This window comes from Hyperolius riggenbachi, chromosome 3 (assembly GCF_040937935.1).
Source record: "Hyperolius riggenbachi isolate aHypRig1 chromosome 3, aHypRig1.pri, whole genome shotgun sequence".
Taxonomy (NCBI): domain Eukaryota; kingdom Metazoa; phylum Chordata; class Amphibia; order Anura; family Hyperoliidae; genus Hyperolius; species Hyperolius riggenbachi.
In genome coordinates, this window is record NC_090648.1 from 130161285 (window position 1) to 130182791 (window position 21507).

Genomic DNA, 21507 nt, shown 5'->3' on the forward strand with positions numbered 1-21507 from the left:
CATTACAAGTAACATCAGTGTAGTAGACATTATATGATAACCAGTCTATAAACAATCAAAAACGTTTTTGGTCGTGATTTGTGCTTTTAAGAAATAACTTGTGAATCCCAAAGCTATAGGCTAATGAGAGCCTATGGCCGTGATTCCGCCACTGCGATTTCGGTAGCAACATTTTCAGAGCGATTTCATTCAGGGAATGCAGTGGCCAAAATCACTTTCCCTGAAACCACTCCAGGAATCGCTATGTATTTAGTGGCAAAATTGTACTCAAAAATGCTAATGTAAAAAGTGATTTGCTATTTCTAGCGGGTCCTAACCCTTCCTGATAACAAGCCTATAAACAATCAGGAATAAAATATCACCCAAGAGCCATGATTCCACAGTATATCAAAATAGTGCGTACAGCTACCATGTATAAAAGTTTATATGATGAATTGCACAAACCTTTATGCATGATGCACAAAAGCACTATGACATACTTTATCATAAGCTTATGAATGCATTATTGTATGCATTATCTAGTAAGATAGTCATTTTTTGGTGTCCTCTCAGTTATATGTAAGCACAGGGCAGGGCCGGCCCTAGACTTTTTGCCGCCTGAGGCAAATTTTGAAAAAATTATTGCTGCCACCCCCGCCGCCGCCGAGCTGGAGGGGTAGCGGGCAGGACGGGGGTATTGGGCCTAGCGGCGGGCCTGGGTCCCCCGTCCTCCGCTCCCCTCCAGCCTTAAATAGATCAGAAGCGCTACTCGTAAGAGGCAGTGGGCGGGGAGGACTCACCTCTTCCTCGCTCGATCCAGCGTGCGCTCCACTGACGTCACTTCCTGCAACGCCATCCACTTACAATACAGTGGGCGGCGTTGCAGGAAGTGACGTCAGTGGAGCAAACGCTGGATCGAGGAAGAGGTGAGTCCTCCCCGCCCACTGCCTCTTACGAGTAACGCTTCTGATCTATTTAAGGCTGGAGGGGAGTGGAGGATGGGGGACCCAGGCGAGGGAGGGGGGGGTCCGACCCCCCTCCCCGCCGCTAGGCCCAATACCCCCATCCTGCCCGCTACCCCTCCAGCTCGGCGGCCGGCTCCCCGCACCCACCGACGGGCGGATGCCGCCCCTAGAAATGTGCCGCCTGAGGCAAAAGTTTCCCCCCGCCTCATGAGCGGGCCAGCCCTGGCACAGGGGCGTTTCTAGGTTCCTGGGAGATCCGGTGCACCTGGGGCTTTGCTTTGCTGGGCTAGGGCCCTGAGGCTTTGCTTTTCTGGGCTGGAGGCTTTGCTTTGCTGGGCTGAGGCCCAGGGGCTTTGTGTTACTGGGCCCCGGGGGCTTTGCTTTGCTGGGGGCTTGCTTGGCTGGGCTGGGGACTTTGCTTTGCTTGTCTGGGGCCCAGGGGCTTTACTTTGCTGGGGGTTTTGCTAGGCTGGGCTGGGGCTTGGGGTCTTTGCTTTGCTGGGGGCTTTGCTTTGCTGGGCCCGGGAGCTTTGCTTTGCTGGGGGCTTTGCTTCAGCATAGGTAGCTAGGTATACATGCCTTCAGGATAGGTAGCTAGGTATAGATGCCTTCAGTTTAGATAGCTAGGTATAGGGGTCTTCAGTATAGGTAGGTAGTTATAGGGGCCTTCAGTATATGTAGGTAAGTATAAGGGCCTTTAGTTCATTTTAGGTAGCTAGGTATAGGTAGGTTAATTATAGGTAGTAGGTATAGGAGCCTTCAGTATAGGTAGGTAGGTATAGGGCCCTAAGTATAGGTAGGTAGGTATGGGTCCTTCAGTATAGGTAGGTAGATTTGGGATCCTTAGTATAGGTAGGTAGGTTGGGGCCTTCAGTATAGGTAGGTAGGTAGGTATGGGGCCTTCAGTATATGTATGTAGGTATGGGGTCATCAGTATAGGTAGGTAGGTAAGTAAGTATGGTGCCTTTATTATCGATAGGTAGGTATGGGGCCTTCAGTATAGGTAGGTAGGTATAGGGGCCTTCAGTATAGGTAGGTAGGTATAGGGCCTTCAGTATAGGTAACAACAATAACAATAACAATAACAATAATATTTATATAGCGCTTTTCTCCCTGGGGACTCAAAGCGCTGTGACCCTGCATTATGCAGTCTCAAAGGCTAGGGAAAAGAGGTGAGTTTTTAGCCTTTTTTTAAAGCTGTCCAGAGAAGGAGCCTCTCGTACTGATTGTGGAAGTGAGTTCCATAGAGTAGGGGCTGCATAGGAAAAGGCCCGAGCACCAAATGTTAAGTGTATCCTGGGAATAACCAGCTTCATCTTGTTGGCAGAGCGGAGGGTGCGTGGAGGGGCATAAAGTTCCAATAGATCCGCTATGTATTTGGGTCCCATGTGGTGTAGAGCCTTGAATGTCAGCAGACAGATCTTAAAATTGATTCTCCATTTTACTGGCAACCAGTAAAGAGTTTGCAGTACCGGGGTGATGTGTGAGCTGCGGGGGGCATTGGCTAGGAGTCTGGCTGCAGCATTCTGTACTAGCTGTAAGGGGCACAGAACCTTATCTGTAGATCCGATTAACAGGGCGTTGCAGTAGTCTAGGCGGGAGGATACAAATGCGTGAACCAGGGCAGGTAGGTCTTCAGCTGGGATAAGGTGTTTTATTTTCGCTATATTTCTTAGATGGAAGAAGGAAGACTTGACGACAGCTGATACCTGCTGTCTGAGTTTTAGATTTCCATCCAGGATCACCCCAAGGTTTCGCACAGAGTCTTTATACTGTACAGTATCTCCCCCAATTGCTAGTTTGAGGTGGTGAGCGTTTTGAACTTTATCCATCATGTGTGGACCACCTACCACCAACACCTCTGTTTTGTCAGAGTTCAGCCTCAGCCAGCTGGTGTTCATCCAATTTTGTAAATCCACTAGACACGCATTTATGGATGCTGATGGGTCTTGGGTGCCAGGCTTAAAGGACAGATACAGTTGTGTGTCATCTGCATAACAATGGTATCCTAAACCATAGTTCTGGATTATTTTGCCCAGTGGGAGCATGTAGACTGCAAAGAGTAATGGTGATAGTACAGAACCCTGTGGAACTCCATAGGCAAGTGGCACTGGATTAGAGTAGTGTGTGCCCAGACATACTTGCTGTGTCCTGCCAGATAGGAAGGTCTGAAACCAGCTAAGAACAGTACCCCTTAGGCCACAGTAATTCTTCAGTCGCTGGATTAGTATTTCATGGTCCACAGTATCAAATGCTGCTGACAAGTCAAGAAGAATCAGAATTGAGCAATCACCCTTGTCCCTTGCAGTAAGTAGATCATTCATTACTCGGACTAATGCTGTTTCAGTGCTGTGCCTTTTCCTGAATCCTGACTGAAAAGTATCAAAGATGTTGTTATCTGTAAGCCTGGCTTCTAGCTGGTTGGCGACTGCTTTCTCGATAACTTTTGATAGGAATGGTAAGTTCGCCACAGGTCTGTAGTTGGTTACAGAATCAGGATCTAGTGATGGTTTCTTCAGGAGGGGTTTTATGATTGCTTTCTTTAGTTCTTCTGGGAAAAGTCCACTTTGCAAGGAGCACTGAGTGATTTTGTGAAGTGCTGGCCTGAACAGCGCTGGGCACTGCATTAAGGATCCAGTTGGGCCAGGATCCAGGTCGCAGGTAGTGGGGCGGAGACTTTGAATGAGAATTCCAAAATCTTCTACACTCAGAGTGTCAAAGACTTGCCATGGTGGTACGGTAGTAGGCATATGCAACGTCCAGTGGTCAATTGATGTTGTTGGTGTAATGCTGGCACGGATGGTAGACACCTTGTTTGTGAAGAAGGCAGAGAATTCTTCACACCTTTCCCTGGAGTATGTGGTTGGGGCTTTTAGGCAGGAAGGATTGCAGAGTGATTCCACTGTGTGGAAGAGTTGAGCAGCTCTGTTGTTGGCTGTAGATATTTTGTGCGAGATAAAGTCTGATTTTTTCTTGGTTATTGCTTGTTGGTATTGTCTGAGGTGTTGAACTAGGCTAGATTTGTGCTCCCCAGTCCCTGATTTACGCCACTGTCTTTCTAGTCTGCGCCCTTTCTTTTTTAGATCCATGATGGTTTTGTCAAACCAATTAGCTTTCTGCTTTTGGTTGCTGATTTGGTGCGCCATGGGGCAATACTGTCAAGTGTTTCATATATCGTGTTGTTGTACTGGGTAGATGGGTATGGGGTCCTCAGTATTGAGGTAGGTAGGTAGGTATGGGGTCCTCAGTATAGGTAGGTAGGTATGGGGCCTTCAGTATAGGTAGGTAGGTATGGGGTCCTCAGTATAGGTAGGTAGGTAGTTATGGGGCCTTCAGTATAGGTAGATATGGGGCCTTCAGTATAGGTAGGTAGGTATGGGGCGTTCAGTATAGATAGGTAGGTAGGTATGGGGCTTTCAATATAGATAGGTAGGTATGGGGCTTTCAGTATAGGTAGCTAGGTAGGCTGCCCTCCTCCTCACTCCCCCCCCCCCCGCTCACCCCCCCACTCGTCCCCCCGCACATCTTCAAGCACCAGCTTACCTCTGCCTCGATTCCAGCGTGGAGTACACAGCTGCAGACCTCTCTCTCTCTCCTGATGTTTCCCCAATGCTCGGTTTCTGCTAATGATGCGATCAGCGGTCACTAGGGGAACAACAGGAGTGAGCTAGAGGTCTGCGGCTGTGCGCTTCACGCTGGAATCGAGGCAGAGGTAGGCTGATGCTTGTAGATGTGCGGGGGGAACGGGACGAGCAGCGGATGGGGGGAGGGAGAGAAGGGCTGACGTAGTCGCCGCGATCTGAGGTCTGGACATTGAATCCGGGGCACCATGGCAACAGGTTCGAGGGCGGTGCCCCAGATCAAACCCCCTAGCGACGCCACTGTGTAAGCATAATTTTACATTGGTTATGTAAATCAGTATATCTTGCTTTCATTGTGATTGTATTGTTTAACTGCAATGCAAATTAATAGAAATAGAAAGCACATGCTAATATAAATCCTTTGCACTTCATACAGCCACACAGAAACTATACACAAAGTTGTAGAAAAAAAACCTATATTGTTAAAATGGAGGAACTAAGTTGCCAAAAACTAGTATTTTGGACCAAACCAATTAACTGTGACAGCAATTTAACTGCTTTATTGGTCCCCTACTATATGGGCCTCTGAATCCTTTAAAATATCACTCATTAAACCAATTGTGGTGTTCATGCATCTGGCCTGTAGATGGCACTGTGCTACCTGCATGTCTTATAAAATTATCCATGTTGCTATGGGTTGTTGGTTCCTGTTTATGCATGCTGGATACATGGAGGAAAGTACTCCTTTATGTGGAGAGCTGCTAAAGCTTGTAAATACAACTAGTTCCAGTTACTCTGCATCTACCATTAGGGACACAACCCCCATGTTTTCTTCAACACATGGGTGAGCCTACAATGCACTTCACAGCGTAGATATGGATGTTTGAGAATTACGTACTTGCAGCAAAAGAGAATGTATTAATGCAAGAAAACATGCTTTGCTTATTCACTGCCTGGGAGCGGAAGGGCAGCGTATAAGTTAACTATATGATGCTAGGTATGGTCGGAAGAGGCCATTTCCGATTCTACGGGAGTTCCGCCTTCCACAATCATGAAATTCTGCTACCGCTGTATTTCGTGGAGTTCCGCGGTATTCCTGATTCCGACGGCACAATTTCTGTATTTTTAAAAGGATTTCCGTATATATTCGAGGTATTACTCACAGGCTCTTTTAAAACATAGTTTTCGTTTCTGCACTGTAAGATGAACAATACTGTTGATGATTACAGTCTATTGTCAATAAAGTTGATCTGTATTTTTTAACTTTGGCTAAAAAAACACACTTTCGTAAATTTCCGCATTTGTTTACGGAAATCTGTTTCTTTTGTAATCATATTCGCCAACGCTGATTGGGCGGCGCCCAGGCAGAAGTTTGTACATGTCACTTCCAGGAGTCCAGGAGTACATGTGGACGGTTAGACTGAACTGTCTTATATACAAGAGGGATGGGATAGACTCTGATAGGTAGCTAGGATCTGGTTGCTAGGGCCTTTGATTGGTGTGAATTTATGAAGAATACTATTGGACAGTATATTTCTGTTTAAATTACACTTTCCAGAAATGTATGCATATTTCCGCATATTTATATGGTGAACCGTGAAATCCGCATGTGAAAAACGTTATTTTTAGTGCAGTAACCTTACGCTGATCATGATTGGTCAACTAATTCCGCATCTCCTGATTGGTCAAAAAATTCTGATTCCGAATTGCCGGTATTCTGCATATTCCAATTACCGCTTAGTAATTTCCGCGTTCCAGCACGGAAACCCCAATTCCACCGGAATTTCGGAAATTTTGCTTCCGCGGAATTCGGAAGCTCATGTCTGTATGACACCAATTACTGTCAAAATCACCTTTACAAAAAAATAGTCTGCATTGGTTGAGCAGTAAGAGCCAGTGGTGGACAAAGCCAACAGTTAGCCCCTGTGCAGAATACATTTAGGGGCCCTATGCGAGTGGTTATAACAGATCATGGGTGGAGCTAAAAAGTTTCCATATCATAAAAAATATGTGACCCTAGTCTGCATTCTGTAGGCACTGTATTAATGTAGCACATATTTTTTGAACTATTCTCTATGTCTCATACATGACTGGGCTACAAGCAACTATCTCTGCTCCTCATGCAGCAGTGTCACAAATGGAAATCTGTAAAAATGTAAATTGTCAAAAACACTACCATACCATTATTATTAACATTATTATTCTGTATACATAGCACTGATTTCTTCTGCATTGCTTTTTATAGAGGGGTGCATAATCTGATCCTACAATAGTCATAGTCTAATGTCCTACCATATTATTATTATTATTATTATTATTATATATTTATATAGCAATTACTGTATTATTTGGACTATAAGACTTACTTTTTCTCCCCTAATTGTGGGGAAAAAAAGTCACTGCGTCTTATAGTCCGAATGCAGGGAGTTCCTGACTTGTGAACGCCTGCCAATACGAACCTCCAACCTGCCGCAATGTCGGGCACTCCCTGTACTGTGCCAATGCAGAGAAGGACACAGGGGGACAAACAAAGGACACAAGCGGACACAAAAGGGAATAGAGGAGGACACAGGAGGATACAAGGGGGACAGAGGAGGTCACAGGGAGACACAAGAGGAACGAGGGGGCATGAGGTAAAATCCATTAGATGCCCCTACACCATGGATGCACCAGGTTTAGTATATATACTTTCCCCCTGGTTTCTGTCCTCTAAACCTCGGTGCGTCTTATGATCAGGAGAGTCTTATAGTCCCGAAAAATACGGTAAATCTTCTGCAGTACTTTACAGAGTACATAGTCATGATACTGACAGTCCTGCCGATATATATACAAGCCTAGAGGTTAATCTGGGTCAGATTGTGATGAAGCTATATGGGTCCCAGAGGCAGGCCACCATCAGAAATATCTGGGTCCCTATACTGGGAAGACCTAGTGGGCCCTACTCATTCCCCCTCTCTCCTCTATTTCATCAGGTACCCTCTCAATACCCCCTCCCCCATATTTCATTAGGTGTTTTCTTACTTATCCCTCATATTTCATCAGTTAGCACCCCACACCACCACAGTTACACTTCATTTCCTCTTGCTGCGTCACTACAGGACTCTTAGAGGTGTTTTGTGCTGTTGCACATGCTTAATGGAGCTCATTGACCTACTCCCCATCATCCCCAGCAGCACCGTGTGAAGTGTGAAGAGGTAGTGGGGGCATTGTTTCTGGTTACCTGTAATAGAGAGCCAGTGGACGTCTAGGGAGCCACGGGACAGAGGAGGAGGACAGAGCACAGACCAGCAGTAGCCCATGTCCAGGCAGACTGTATGTATTGCTTTACTCCCAATTGAGTTTCCCTAACCTTAGCATGTGCTGACCCCCAAGGCAATCAAGGCCAGTGAAGATGACACAATGATTGCCAGCTGGGGCCTATGTGTCACTGCCACTGTCTGGGTCCCACCGCCCCAGACTGTCTGTGGGCCACATATGGCAGTACTGCTTACAGAACCCTCCAGAGTCACATGCTGTACGGTAAGAGTGCTAACTACTTTTTCCTACCAGATGCTCCTTCATGCTGAGCACTGACCTTCTGACTTTAGCAAAGTTGCAGTGAAAAACATCTCATACTAGACAACATTAGTTGTTTCCTGACTGTTTCTAACTGTTGAGTGGTTTGCCCTTTTTAAGTCTATAGAAAATAATATAACAAGAGATTACTTTTGAATCAACAGGAGCTACTTCTTTATACAATCAAAATTGCCACAAAGCCTTTCGCAATGTCTCTAAAGAAACAGTAAGTCTCTATTCAACATGTAATAAAAAGTTATGCCTACTTTATAATCTCTTATTAATGTAAGCTTTTCAATTCCTCTGTTGAAGTATAAAAGTATAACTACTTTTCTAAAAGAAATAATATGTAACCGTTCCTATACAATCCATTTTGAGGGTGATGCTGATTCAGTCAAGGGGCTTGATTTACAAAAGCGTGATAACAGATAGCACGGCCGTTCTATACAGTTACCACGCGATGTGACGCATACAGTCGTTTGATCAGCGGTTTAATCTAGTCCATTGTTCTATCCAGTCCATTGTCCATTATCAATGCCCGCGTGCTAAATGAAGGTTTGCAAACACGTGCGCAATCGCGTGCAAACCTTCATTAGCACGCAGGCGTAAGCCTTTATGCGCGCAAACCTTTGCACGCGTCACATCGCGTGGTAACTGCATAGCTTGGCAGTGCTATCAGTTATCAGGCTTTTGTGAATCAAGCCTAATGTCTCTAGTTCCATTAATGCCTGCTTTATCTCCTATTATGTGGATATTTATACCTTCACTATATATTCAAATACAAAAAAGATTGCAGCCATGCAAAGTTTTGAGTTAATTTATCACCTAGTTATGTGCCTAATGGTATGTACATACGTCAAACTTTTTCGACCAACTTGTCGTCCGACATGTCATTTGAATGACAAGTTGGACGTGTGTGCGCGTTGTCGAGCAACTGATAGCAACCGGTTTGCCCGATCCGCTTAGCTGATCAGTTGGACTAATTGTGGTTCAAATGACTGTCAGGTCCGTACGTGTGTACAATTGACTTCTCGTCATTTGTCCAACTAAGGGCCTTTTTCCACTAGCCTGCGATTTGCGATTTGCTTCTGATCGCAAATCGCAAGGTACATTAAACTAATGGAAACTGCTGCAGCAATTTCCATTAGGGCTCTTTTCCACTATGAAATGCGATCGCGATTGCGATCGCGATTCCGATCGCAATCGCATTTCAATTTCCACCATGCGATTGCGATTGAGCTACTATACTCATTATAGTACAGCTCAATCGCATAAAAAACGTGGCAGAACGACGATTGCGATTTGACCAAAATCGCATCGAAATCGGATCACACTAATGGAAATTGCTGCTGCAGTTTCCATTAGTTTAATGTACCTTGCGATTTGCGATCAGAATCAAATTGCAAATCGCAGGCTAGTGGAAAAAGGCCCTTAGTGCGATCCGATTGCGATGCGATTTTGGTCAAAGCGCAATCGTCCTGCCGCGTTTTTTATGCGATTGAGCTGGACTATAATGAATATAGTAGCTCAATCGCAATCGCATGGTGGAAATTAAAACGCGATCGCATTTCATAGTGGAAAAGAGCCCTAATAGATGTTCAAACATACAGTCGTTTGATCAGCGGTTTAATCTAGTCCATTGTTCTATCCAGTCCATTGTCCATTATCAAGTTGATTAAACAACATGTAAATTAGGTAAATTAGCATATCAGCAGCTTTTTAACAGGGGCAAACATGCCTAACATAAATAAAAGGTAAAAAGCCGCTTTTAAAGCGGATCCGAGATGAAAAACTAAATATAACAAGTGACTTGTCTATATAGCTTATCTAAAGTTTAGATAGTTTACACAGCAAATGTATCTTCAAACAGCTTCAACAGTATATTAATATTTTTTCCTGTGACACAATGGGAGCAGACATGTTTTCTGCTTGTCACTATTACACAATTACACACACAGGCAAGCTTATCTGTATCTAGGCATGCTAATCTGCATATTCTGTGAAAACTCCATTCTTATCTCCTCCATTACACAGGCAACTGATCTGTATCTGCACTGCAGCTCTCAGATTGTGAAAACTCTGCCTCTGAAATCTATAGCTAGTAACACCTTTTTCACCTGCCCAGACTGAAATCCCACAATCGCTTGCAAGCGCCAAGGCACTCTGGAGAAGCTGTGGGTGTGGCTTGTTTAGTTTATAGGAAATTAGGGTATTAAAACAAAACAAAAACGTATTGGCTTGAGGAATGCCCTATAAACTATATGTAAGGAACACAATTATGCAAGGAATAAAAGTTCATCTCGGATCCACTTTAAATTGGCTTCAGAGTCTCTTTAAAGGGAAGGTTCAAGCAAAATAAAAAAATGAGTTTCACTTACCTGGGGTTTCTACCAGCCCCATGCAGCCATCCTGTGCCCTTGTAGTCACTCACTGCTGCTTCAGTCCCCCGCTGGCAGCTTGCCGACCTTGGAGGTCGGCGGGACGCATTGTGTACATTTTTACGCATTCCCGCTAGTGCAGGAACATTAACACATACATTTTTACGCATTACTGGTTCAATGCGTAAAAATGTACGCATTGAACCAGTGATGCCTAAAAATGTATGTGTTAATGTTCCTGCACTAGCGGGAATGCGTAAAAATGTACGCAATGCGGCCCTCCGACCTCCGGGGTCGGCAAGCTGCCAGCAGGGGACTGGAGCAGCAGTGAGTGACTACGAGGGCACAGGATGGCTGCATGGGGCTGGTAGAAGCCCCAGGTAAGTGAAACTCATTTTTTTATTTTGCTTGGACATTCCCTTTAAGTTAACATATAAGGAGCAAATAACAATTCTTGACCTACCAATGGATTCATCAGACCTTTAGAGCTACTCAGTGCTGCTCGTAATGGAAAAATCTACGCTTACGGATCATTACGCGTAATTTTACTCTATTACGCATTACGCAATTACGGTTACGGCGTAGGAAATTATCTACGGTACATCACCGTAATTACGCGTAAACTTACGCAATTACGCGTAAGGATACCGTAATGAAGGCGCTTACACTACGATGTTACGCGTAGTGCCGTAATACCTATTAATGCGTATTTTTTGACGCATGCGTACGATATGTACGCAATAGCCGTCAATGTGACAGTTATTGCGTACATATCATTCGTATGCGTCAAAACGTACGCTTATACTGAAGGGCGGGAGAAGATACTATTGGTTGCTTAGGATGTTGACTGATTGGCTACTCTTAGAAAATGGGAGATTTTACGTTAGTAATTACGCGTAAAATTACGCGTAAGTGTTCGTAAAATTACGCATGCCTAGCAATTACGGTAGGCGGCGTTATTACAATACCGCTTTACGGCTTACGCGTACATACTTACGCGTAAGACCGTAAGTTACGCGTAACGCTTACGCGTAAAAAACCGGTAAATTACGATGCGTAATTACGCGCATGCGTAATTTCGGCCCAGCACTGGAGCTACTATTAATGTGTGGGACTGAAGGAAGACTTGCTGTGCTTTACTTATGTTAAATAATCCCTCAGGCCCTATTTACAATTAATGTATTGTGTTGAGAGTTGCGTCACATTGCATCCCATTTGCCAGATGGAATGCAAAGCGACGTAACTCAATGAAACTCAACGCAACTTAACTACTTTCGCCTTCTGGACGTAGAAGCTACGTCCAGGAGGCCATGTGCGCTCCCGCGGCCGATTGCGCGTGTGCACGTGCGCTCCCGGCCCACAGTTCTTTAGCCAGGGAATCAGTGAATCGGGCCATGGTGCCCGATCACTGATTCCTCTCCCCCGCAGAAAAAGCGCCAGCTTCTCTTGGAAGCCTAGCTTTTTCTGCCTCCTACGCCCCCCCCTACGTCTTTCTAAGCGTACATGTTACGCTTAGAGTGACGTCATGTAAACAAACCTAAGGTTGCCATCTTGTGGCCAAAAAGTTAAACTACATCTACATTAAAAACAAAACAAAAAAAAACATATATTTACATTACAAAAATTACTATTTACATCCCACCCTCCCAAAAATACCCAAATAAAATGTTTAATAATAATAAAAAAACATTACAATAAGAAACAAACACATAAATATTTACCTAAGGGTCTAAACTTTTTAAATATCTATGTAAAGATGAAATATTTCTATTTTTTTATTATAAGCTTGTAAATAGTGATGGATGCAAAACGGAAAAAATGCACTTTTATTTCTAAATAAAACATTGTCGCCATACATTGTGATAGGGACATAATTTAAACGGTGTAATAACCGGGACAAATGGGCAAATACAATACGTGGGTTTTAATTATGGAGGCATGTATTATTTTAAAGCTATAATGGCCAAAAACTGAGAAATAATGAATTTTTTCCGTTTCTTTCTTATTTTTACTGTTAAAATGCATTTACAGGTAGCTTTTAGCAAAATGTACCACCCAAAGAAAGCCTAATTGGTGGCGGAAAAAAACAAGATATAGATCAGTTCATTGTGATAAGTAGTGATAAAGTTATAGGTTAATGAATGGGAGGTGAACATTGCTTGGATGCATAAAGTGAAAACGACTGAGGGCTGAAGTGGTTAACGAAACTCTACGCAACACATTAAGTGTAAATAGGGCCTCAAGTAGCTCATAAGTAAGTTTATGGGCCCATTTCCACTTGTGCGAATCTGCATGTGTTTTCTGCATGCAGATTCGAATAACCAATACGAGTGGATGGACCTGTTTCCACGTGTCAGAAATCCTGTGCGATTTTGTGTGAAGGAAAAATCTGCACGACAGAGCCATCAGAATTCGCATACAATGTATTTAATAGAAAATTTGCATGCGTTTTCGTATGCAAATTTTACCGTGAATTTTATCGCAAATTCGCAGGCGTTTTTGCATAAAATCAATGTAAAAGCACACAGGCACTGACATGGTTAAATTCGCATACTTACTAACATATGTGAAACCGCCCCCAAATTTGCGGTAAAATTCGCATCTGCGTGCGAATTCGTTTTTGAGTTTTCCGCAACTAATTTGCACCGCACAAGTGGAAACGGGCCCTATAAGAGAAAAAAAGCAGTGTGTGTACAAGGTTAGGAGTAAGGGTTTATGTTATGATTCCGTTTGCCGTGAAATCGGGGCATTCAGATAAGCACCTTGGCACTTGCTTATGTGTATAGGGTCATTAAAACACACAGTTTGTGTTTGTTTTCTTCTTGATTGCAGTTTTCTCTCCATGTTGATTGCAGTCTGGCTCCTGTATTGTTGATTGTCATTAGCTTGCTTGAATGTTCTTCAGGAGGATGTAAATCCAGTTTGATCTCTTCTACCTAGCTACAGCCCCCATGCTCGCCAGGGGTTGAGATGAAGGTCTGGAGACGGAGGCGGAAACTCTGTTACCCATCTATTAAAGGTGCCCACTACTGATACAATATTGATTGTATGAAAGGTGCGTACACACGCACTACTAAATGCAACTATGGGTCCGCCGGACCCTCCCGTTGGGCAGTCTTTAGCCAACAGTATGCGTGTGTGTACGTGCTGTCGATGGACTGATAAGGCTGTTTCTGAATGATCCACTGAGCGGATCGTTCAGAAACAGCTTTAACAGTCCGCCGACAGCACGTACACACACGTATACTGTCGGCTAAAGTCTGCCCAGCGGAAGAGTCCGGCGGACCCATAGTTGCATTTAGTAGTGCGTGTGTACGCACCTTTATGTTACCACCACTCCTATATAATATAAGGGACTACCTAAAGTATCCATTCAAAGTATAATTACTCTCCTTCTGCATAGATTTGGTAAGAATCAAGCAAAGCAATCAAAGTTATATCGTTAGTGGACACCTTTATTGCCATGCCCTCTTTAATAGGGGCTATGCTCTGTTATTTACGCTTTTCACGGGGATCAAATAGTTGAGCAGAAAAGGAGGACTCTTAAGAACAATGTTTGGAAAAGTAACTGAGTACTCCCATAAGATTACTTGTGCAGCAGTGCTTTGCGAAATGCGAATGTGAATGAGGCCTAAGACTGTAACTGCACTTGCGCAGAACGCATTTGGCTATTGGAGCACGATAAAAAAGACATGCAGCCCAGAACAGCGCATGCACAGTGGCCCACAACCCAGGTGGATTGCATACTTCACAGCAGCAGCACAACGGAGGGGGCTGGGCTTCTCCAGTCGCGAATTGCTGCGCATGCGTGCTCCTACCCACGTGCCTCCTTAATTGCTCTTCTGTTACTAGGAGCATTCTACACATGCGGGGTACATTTCTTTTGTAAACCGTGCATGAAAAATGTACCAGTCAATATAACTGTATAACAGTCTGCAGTTTACAATTGATGTCCTTTCAATATGAGATCTATTATGTATCTGTATACCTTCTGCATATGTTAACATCTTTTTTAGTGTCTTTATTCCAGCAGATTTTCAAGTCTTTATTGATGACCGGAAGGACGCAGACCTAGCAAATTCCATTTTGTACATGGTAGTACACATTATTTTGATCTATTATACACTTTTAAAACTTTATGCTGAAATATGTTTTTAGATTATTTTCAAGAACGTTCTGCACCATAGTTATGTAGTTAAATAATGAAATTGCATATTTCTATTCATATTATTGATAGCACCAGCATCTTCCAAGGCACTGTACACAGGCCTGCTTCTAGACTTTTTGCCACCTGAGGCAAAGTTGTGAGGATGCCGCCCCCCAATAGGTAGTATAATTGCCCCCAGTATAGGTAGCCTGGAGGGGGTAGCAGCCAGGAAGGGGGAGCAGCTGGCACATCAGTGGTTAGGGGGGGTCGGACCCCTCTCCCTCACCTGGGTCCCCCCGGTTTGTGCTTCCCCGGCCCTCCAGCTATTAGCGCAGTGTATCAGGCAGTGGGCAGGGAAACGATGACTCACTTCCTTCCATGTCCCAGCGCTGCGTTCCACCACTCATCACTTCCTGCAATGCCGCACACTGTACTTCTGCAGGTTTGAACCCCCTCCTCACCGCTATGCCCGCTGCTCCCCCTTCCTGGCTGCTGCCCCCTCTAGCTTGGCGCCCTCCACCCACATCCAGGCGGGCGCCCCCCACTTCCGCAGCCTGAGGAACCTGCCGCACCCTACCTCATGGGCGACTCGGGGCTGACTGTACAATTGATAGCTCATAGTACAAGTTGCATGAATAATTGTGGGAATACAGAAATGACGCAGTTTAGCAGATCACATCGAAAATTGTGTTTTGAGGTGAGAGATGAAAACTAAGGAAATCAGTGTACAAGTTGAGAGTGTGATGTTCAGTGACGGATTAAAGGGCCCTAGGTGACATTATGGGCTTGATTCACAAAGCCGTGCAAACTGTTTAGCACGGGTGTGCTAAACAGTTAGCACGCGAAGTGCCGTTCGCTGACTTTTGCGCAAGCAAAGTGCTGCAATTCGCGCGATCACGGACTTTTGCGCAAAAGTCCGCGATCGCGCAAATCGCGGCACCTTGCGCGCGCAAAATTCCGCGAACGCCACTTCACATGCTAACTGTTTAGCACGCCCGTGCTCAACAGTTTGCACGGCTTTGTGAATCAAGCCCAATATGTTTGCCTGATGAGGTGAGTTTTGTAGTTGAAGTTGTAGTGCTTAAAATGGAAAGGGTGACTAAGGCCTCAATTCACTAAGATCATGCTGGAGATAATAAGGCAAAAGAAAACTTACCTCCACACAGTGAGAGAGTAGAGTAATCTTATCTCTTCATTCCTTAAGTAACCTCCTCTGCAGTTAAGTTACCGCCTCTGTAGTTAAGTTACCTCCCCTGTAGTTATTTTCACACGCAGTTAATTAAAGCTGGCCATACACTAGGCCGATTCCCCACCGATCGACAGCAGATTCGATCACTGGGATCGAATCTGCTGTCACATCGTTCCCGCTACACGCTGAATTTCGATCTATTTCGTCCGATCCCGTCGATCGCTCCATGCGGAAAACTACCGTCGATCGCCCGCGGGTAGGGAGCGCGTCGCTAGCGGCGCTCGAGTGCCCGACGACCGACGCAATAGAGCTGCAATACATTACCTGCTCCGCCGGCGCGACTGCCCCCAATCACCGCTGCTCCGTCTTCGCTCTGGTCTCCGGGTCCGGCATGCTTCCCTTCCTCCTGCCCGGCAGGAAGTTTAAACAGTAGAGGGCGCTCTACTGTTTAAACTTCCTGCCGGGCAGGAAGAAGTGAAGCATGCCGGAGACCAGACCAGAGCGGAGACAGAGCAGCGGTGACCGGGGGCAGTCGCGCCAGCGGAGCAGGTAATGTATGCGGGCGGCTGCACCACCACCACAGATTGTGAACGGTTTCAGGCTGAAATCGGTTTACAATCTGTTTGCAGTAAAGGTAGCTATACGATCCCTCTCTGATCAGATTCGATCAAAGAGGGATCTATCTGTTGGTCGAATCTGATGGCAAATCGACCAGTGTATGACTACCTTGACAGCCTGTCTTTAACTTTAGAATTCTGGACTTATTTTATGGATCGAAGCGTTAACTTAAGACAGAAGAGTTAACTTTAGGTTTGCCTGAGGTAAAATGTTTCCTGAATACTACATGTCTCATCACCATGGTGATAACTCTAGAAACGTTATTAAAGACAGGAGATAAGCTTAGCGAATTGAGGCCTAAGTGCTGAACAGGTTTTTGGAGGGTGTACCCAGAAGAAGGAAGAAATTCCAGGTAAGTCTTGTACATGAAAATGAGAACAGACGATCAGAGAGGGGAATATTTTAGCAAAGCAAACACTGCATGTAGGGTGGTACCTGGAAATAACTACAGATATGTAAGGGAGATTCATATAGTAAAAGGCTATAGGCTTGATTCACAAAGCATGCTAACCCAGTTAGAGACTTTAGGCGTGATAACCATTGCACCACGCTGGTGAAAAGCCACTTTAGGCATGATAAGTTTAGGGGTGATAAGTTTAGATAAGTTTAGATCGCGCGCAAAGTCCAGCATGCAAGGCAACGTCATTAAACACTATGCGAAGTGCACCAGACTTTGCTAGCGCAAAACTTTTGATCAGCTGTGCACTGCGGTGCTAACCCAGTTGGTGCTATAGTTATCACGCCTAAACTTATCACGCCTAAACTTATCACGCCTAAACTTATCACACCTAAACTTATCACACCTAAACTGAGTTTAGGCGTGATAAAGGGCTTTTCACCAGCCTGCTAACTGTTAGCACCGCTTTATGAATCAAGCCCTATGTAGGTGACAGTTAGCAGCATTTAAAATTGTACCCATAATGTGCTAGGCAGCAAGTTAAAAGACTGACAGAAAGCGGAAGCATTAAAGGGAACATTAACTGAGAGGCATATGGATGTTTTCTTTTAAACAATACCAGTTGCCTGGCAGTCAGTGGCGTAGCTAAGGAGCTGTGGGCCCCGGTGGAAGTTTTACATGGGGCCCCCCAAGCATTTTATAAATAACAATTGATATGGCTCACCAAAACCTGCCAATGGCTACAACAGTGTCAGAGGTGTAAGAAGGGGATAGGGAACAGTGTGTTAAGGATTATTACTATTCAAAGCATCTATAAAAGGGATTATTACCAACACAGGATCAATAGAGAGCTAATACTGCGATAGAGGGTGGACCCTTTGGAGCCCCTCTGGCTCAAGGGCCCCGATGCAGTCACTACCTCTGCACCCCCTATTGCTACGCCACTGCTGGCAGTCCTGCTGATCACTTTGGCTGCAGTAGTGGCTGAATCACAACCCTAAACAAGCATGCAGCTAATCCAGTCTGACTTCAGTCAGAGCACCTGATCTGCATGCTTGTTGAGGGGCTGTGACAGAAAGTATTAGAGACACAGGATCAGCAGAAGAGCCAGGCAACTGGGATTATTTTAAAAGGAAAAATCCATATCCCTCTCAGTTTAGGTTCCCTTTCAAGAGGTGAAATGAATTGTGCCACAGAGTGCATATTGGACAGTAGGAGGGCCAGTCTGGTGGTGTGTAAGCCACAGAATTAAGTGCTGTAGTTGACAAGTTGGTAAGTTATGAGGGAATACACAAGTACTTTAGCCGTGTCCTGAGAAAGGAAGGAGGGAAGATGGGAAGTGTTTTTAGGAGAAGACAGGTGGTGATTGGTGCGACCACATGAAGCTTGAAAGAGAGAGCCAAATAAAATATTACACCTAAACAACAACCTGGAGTTATTGGTGTGTTTATAGTATTGTCAGGCAGGGGAGTAGACAGTGGATAGCAATAGGGGTTGCAGAGGTTGAGTCTGCAGCAGGGCCCCTCGGGTCACGGTATTAGCTCTTTATTGGTCCTGTACTGGTAATAATCACTTCTATAGATGATTTGAATGGTAGTGATCACTAACAAGTAGGGATGATCACAGATATGCAAATTGTTCCAAGTTTATGCTAATTTTTACGCAAATGTGTGCAGCTTGAAAATGGACCAATCAGTTTAAAGTCAATGGGAACCGTTTTTTTTAATATACTTTTCTATCGAGGACCATTTACCTATCTTTGTCCTTTGATGCTCTGTCCCCTTTTCTTTGGTCTGGCTGCAGCCTGGCAGCCAAAATCAGCGTTGTAGCTATTTGACCATTTCAGTCGAATATTTTCAGGCAGAGCTTACTTCTCCTGCTCTGTCACTCCTCCGTCATGTGCAGCCATCTCCTCTTTCTCCGCCCTCAGTCGCGTTCATGGTGATGCGCAGGTCCCTCATTTTTTACTTAGAGAGTGCGCATAGTGATTTATTAGACAGGCAGCGCTGCAGGCATTCTAATGCATGGCTCCCTGCTACTTTACACAGAGCACAGTGACGATTTTCAAAGGCAGTGCTGCATAATGCGTTTTTGCGCACTCTTCTAAACACATGCGCGCACATGCTCATGGCCGTGCACCCATAATCTCTTTCTCTCGCGCTATTTTATCGGCGCTTGAGAGTGAGAGATAATAGAAAGGAAGAGGCTGCCGACCCGGAAGCCAAAGCAAAGGTCGGCAGCCATATTGGATTTATCAGGCACTGTTCTGGGGCAAAATTTACAGATCCAGGGGCGGGGGAGCGGCAAAAATAAGATAAGTGTAGCGCACCCGTGGGTGTGTCTTAGAAGTGGGATAGTAGGTTCAGACCTCCTTTGCTCCGGTGAACTCCCCTTTTTCTTCCCCAATGCTCAGACACAGTTTATATGAACAATGGGCCTGTTTATTTTCAACAGTAAGACCCTAAACAAAATAATGATAAGCACACAATCTTGCACACAATATTACTAGTTATAAAATAATACTGCAATATGGAATGTAAAGCAAGGTCAAACAGTTCCTTAAACAGTCATTTCAATCGATTACACTTTTCTCCACAGGGTGTCGCTATAACGAGTTTCACTATAAAGTTAAACTATGCTGAGAATACAATGAAAGTTAGATATTGAGGCTAATCACATGAAAATACAGCAGCCGAATATCTTAATCCCTGTAAATGGCTTCCAATACTTAAATATACCAAAAAGGGAGAAAAATATAGTCCTGGTGGTAGCAAAAAGAAGAAAAAGTTGGCAGCTGCATGCGTTGGGGCCCGTCTCTCAGTTGAATATTTATAACAGTGGTGGACAGTATAGTTCACTTGTGCAGGAAGATCCCTAACTATTGTCCACAGTCTATGATGCCTGCACTTTACTGAGTTATATGATCCAGAACAGGGTTCCTAGGCTCTAAGCATTTACCTTGTGAGTATTTCAATATCAGCATGAGAAATGTGCACTAGGAGAGTTAGCACAGTGTCCTCCAGACAGACAGCTAGTAACAATGCATCTGGGGTGAATGCAGGACATTGATGTGTGTTGATCTCACTCTCCTGTCCTGGATGCACTGTTCAAAACACTGTAGAATGGTGTGCAGATCTGTTACCTCTGAGGGCAGAAATACCAGCAACTCACTATGATGAAGTCCTTGGGCTCACTCATTCAAGGAAACAGTCCACTCTCTCTGGTCCCAGTGCAGCAGTCATACAGCTTGATCTTCTGTCCGGCCAGACAATCCAGTAACTCTGTCTTTAACAGCACACACAGGACACAAGTCAATCCTCTGTTCCTTCTCTCTCCTCCTACAGGATTATTGCGCCAAAACTTCCCCTCTCCTCGGGAACTGTCCTCTGAAAACTTGGTTCCTAGGTGGCACAGTAATCTTTCCTAAGTGCACCCCTTAGTGGGCATAACTGTGTACTGCAACCCATGAGGTAAATAAAAAGGTTTAGCATTAAACATTACCATTACACAAACCTGTGAGGGTGTTACACTCTCCCCCCACTTAAAAGGCTTGGGTCCTCCCAAGAAATGGCTTAGATCTAACATTATTTCAAATAACATTTAATGTTTAACTAACTGAACATTAGTGCTGTAGTCAAATGGGACATTCCACCATGGAGCATCATCAACACACATTATTGTGGGGAGGGTGTCACCTTTGGAGCAAAGGGCAAAGGGAACATGGGCGTAGATTCCTCGATGTGCAGTGCTCACATGCTCTTGAGTACTATTTCCCATAGTGTCATATGTGAGTCTCTGTGGAGGCCTAATCTGTCTGGGTGGCCTTAGTTCAGAGGTGTTGACCGGGGAGCATGCTTCAACAGGTGGTGCATCATTGACACACTTTATTTCTGTAGTAGTCACATCCTCTAGTTCTGGAGTGACCCGGGAGTCACCTACACTTGGATTAACTGCAAACAAGAGGTCATTGTCCATAGTAGGCAGGGGAAAACTCTCATTTTGTTGTTCGTTCAGAGCCGAAGAACCATCTATACAGATGTCTGTTTTGGATTGGTCAATTTGACAAGAGATGAACTCTAGAGCATTAGCATTCAGATCACTTTCAATGGGGTTGTTGTGCACACTATCATAGAAAAGTCCATCTATACCCCATTCACTATCACTGTCTTCTTCTCCATCAAAGGTGGTCACTGGTTCTTCAGCTAACTGGGTAGCCCCTCCTCTTCTCTGCAATCTTTTGGATCGCCTGGAATTTGATTTTCCTTGTGCCCGTTTGGGTTCAGAATTTATCATCCTCACAGTTTCTGCTAGGGGCATCAAGTTGTTACGATGCCAAGTCTTGGTTGGCCCTTCCTTCCCTTCAGGGCGGACTTGGTAGACTGGAATGTTTGGCAGTTGGGAACAGATGATGTAGGGATCAGAGCCCCAACGATTTGCTAATTTGTGCTTGCCTTGAAAGCCCACATTCCTCAAAAGAACTCGGTCCCCTGGTTGAAGATCATGTACTTTCACTTTCTTGTCATAGCGGGCCTTATTCTGTTGATGTCTCTGTCCTGAAGAGATTTCAGCCAACTCATAAGCTTGCTTAAGGCCTTTCTTGAGTCTCTCCACATAGCTGGTGTGAGAGTTCACCGGGGTGTCATCAGCAGAAACTCCAAATGTCAGATCAACAGGGAGACGAGCTTCTCGGCCAAACAT

The 21507-nt window shown here is 44.8% G+C and overlaps 1 protein-coding gene across 3 annotated transcripts in view; it reads left to right on the forward strand.

The window, feature by feature from the left end:
* The window catches only part of LOC137563019 (disintegrin and metalloproteinase domain-containing protein 9-like), a 116022-nt gene that overhangs the window by 2424 nt on the left and 92091 nt on the right, over positions 1 to 21507 (forward strand). For all 3 annotated transcript variants that reach the window (XM_068274943.1, XM_068274944.1, XM_068274946.1), the window contains exons 4-5: positions 8245 to 8306; positions 14475 to 14553. In XM_068274943.1, the coding sequence (XP_068131044.1) occupies positions 8245 to 8306; positions 14475 to 14553 (141 nt within the window). The remainder of the gene's footprint in view (positions 1 to 8244; positions 8307 to 14474; positions 14554 to 21507) is intronic.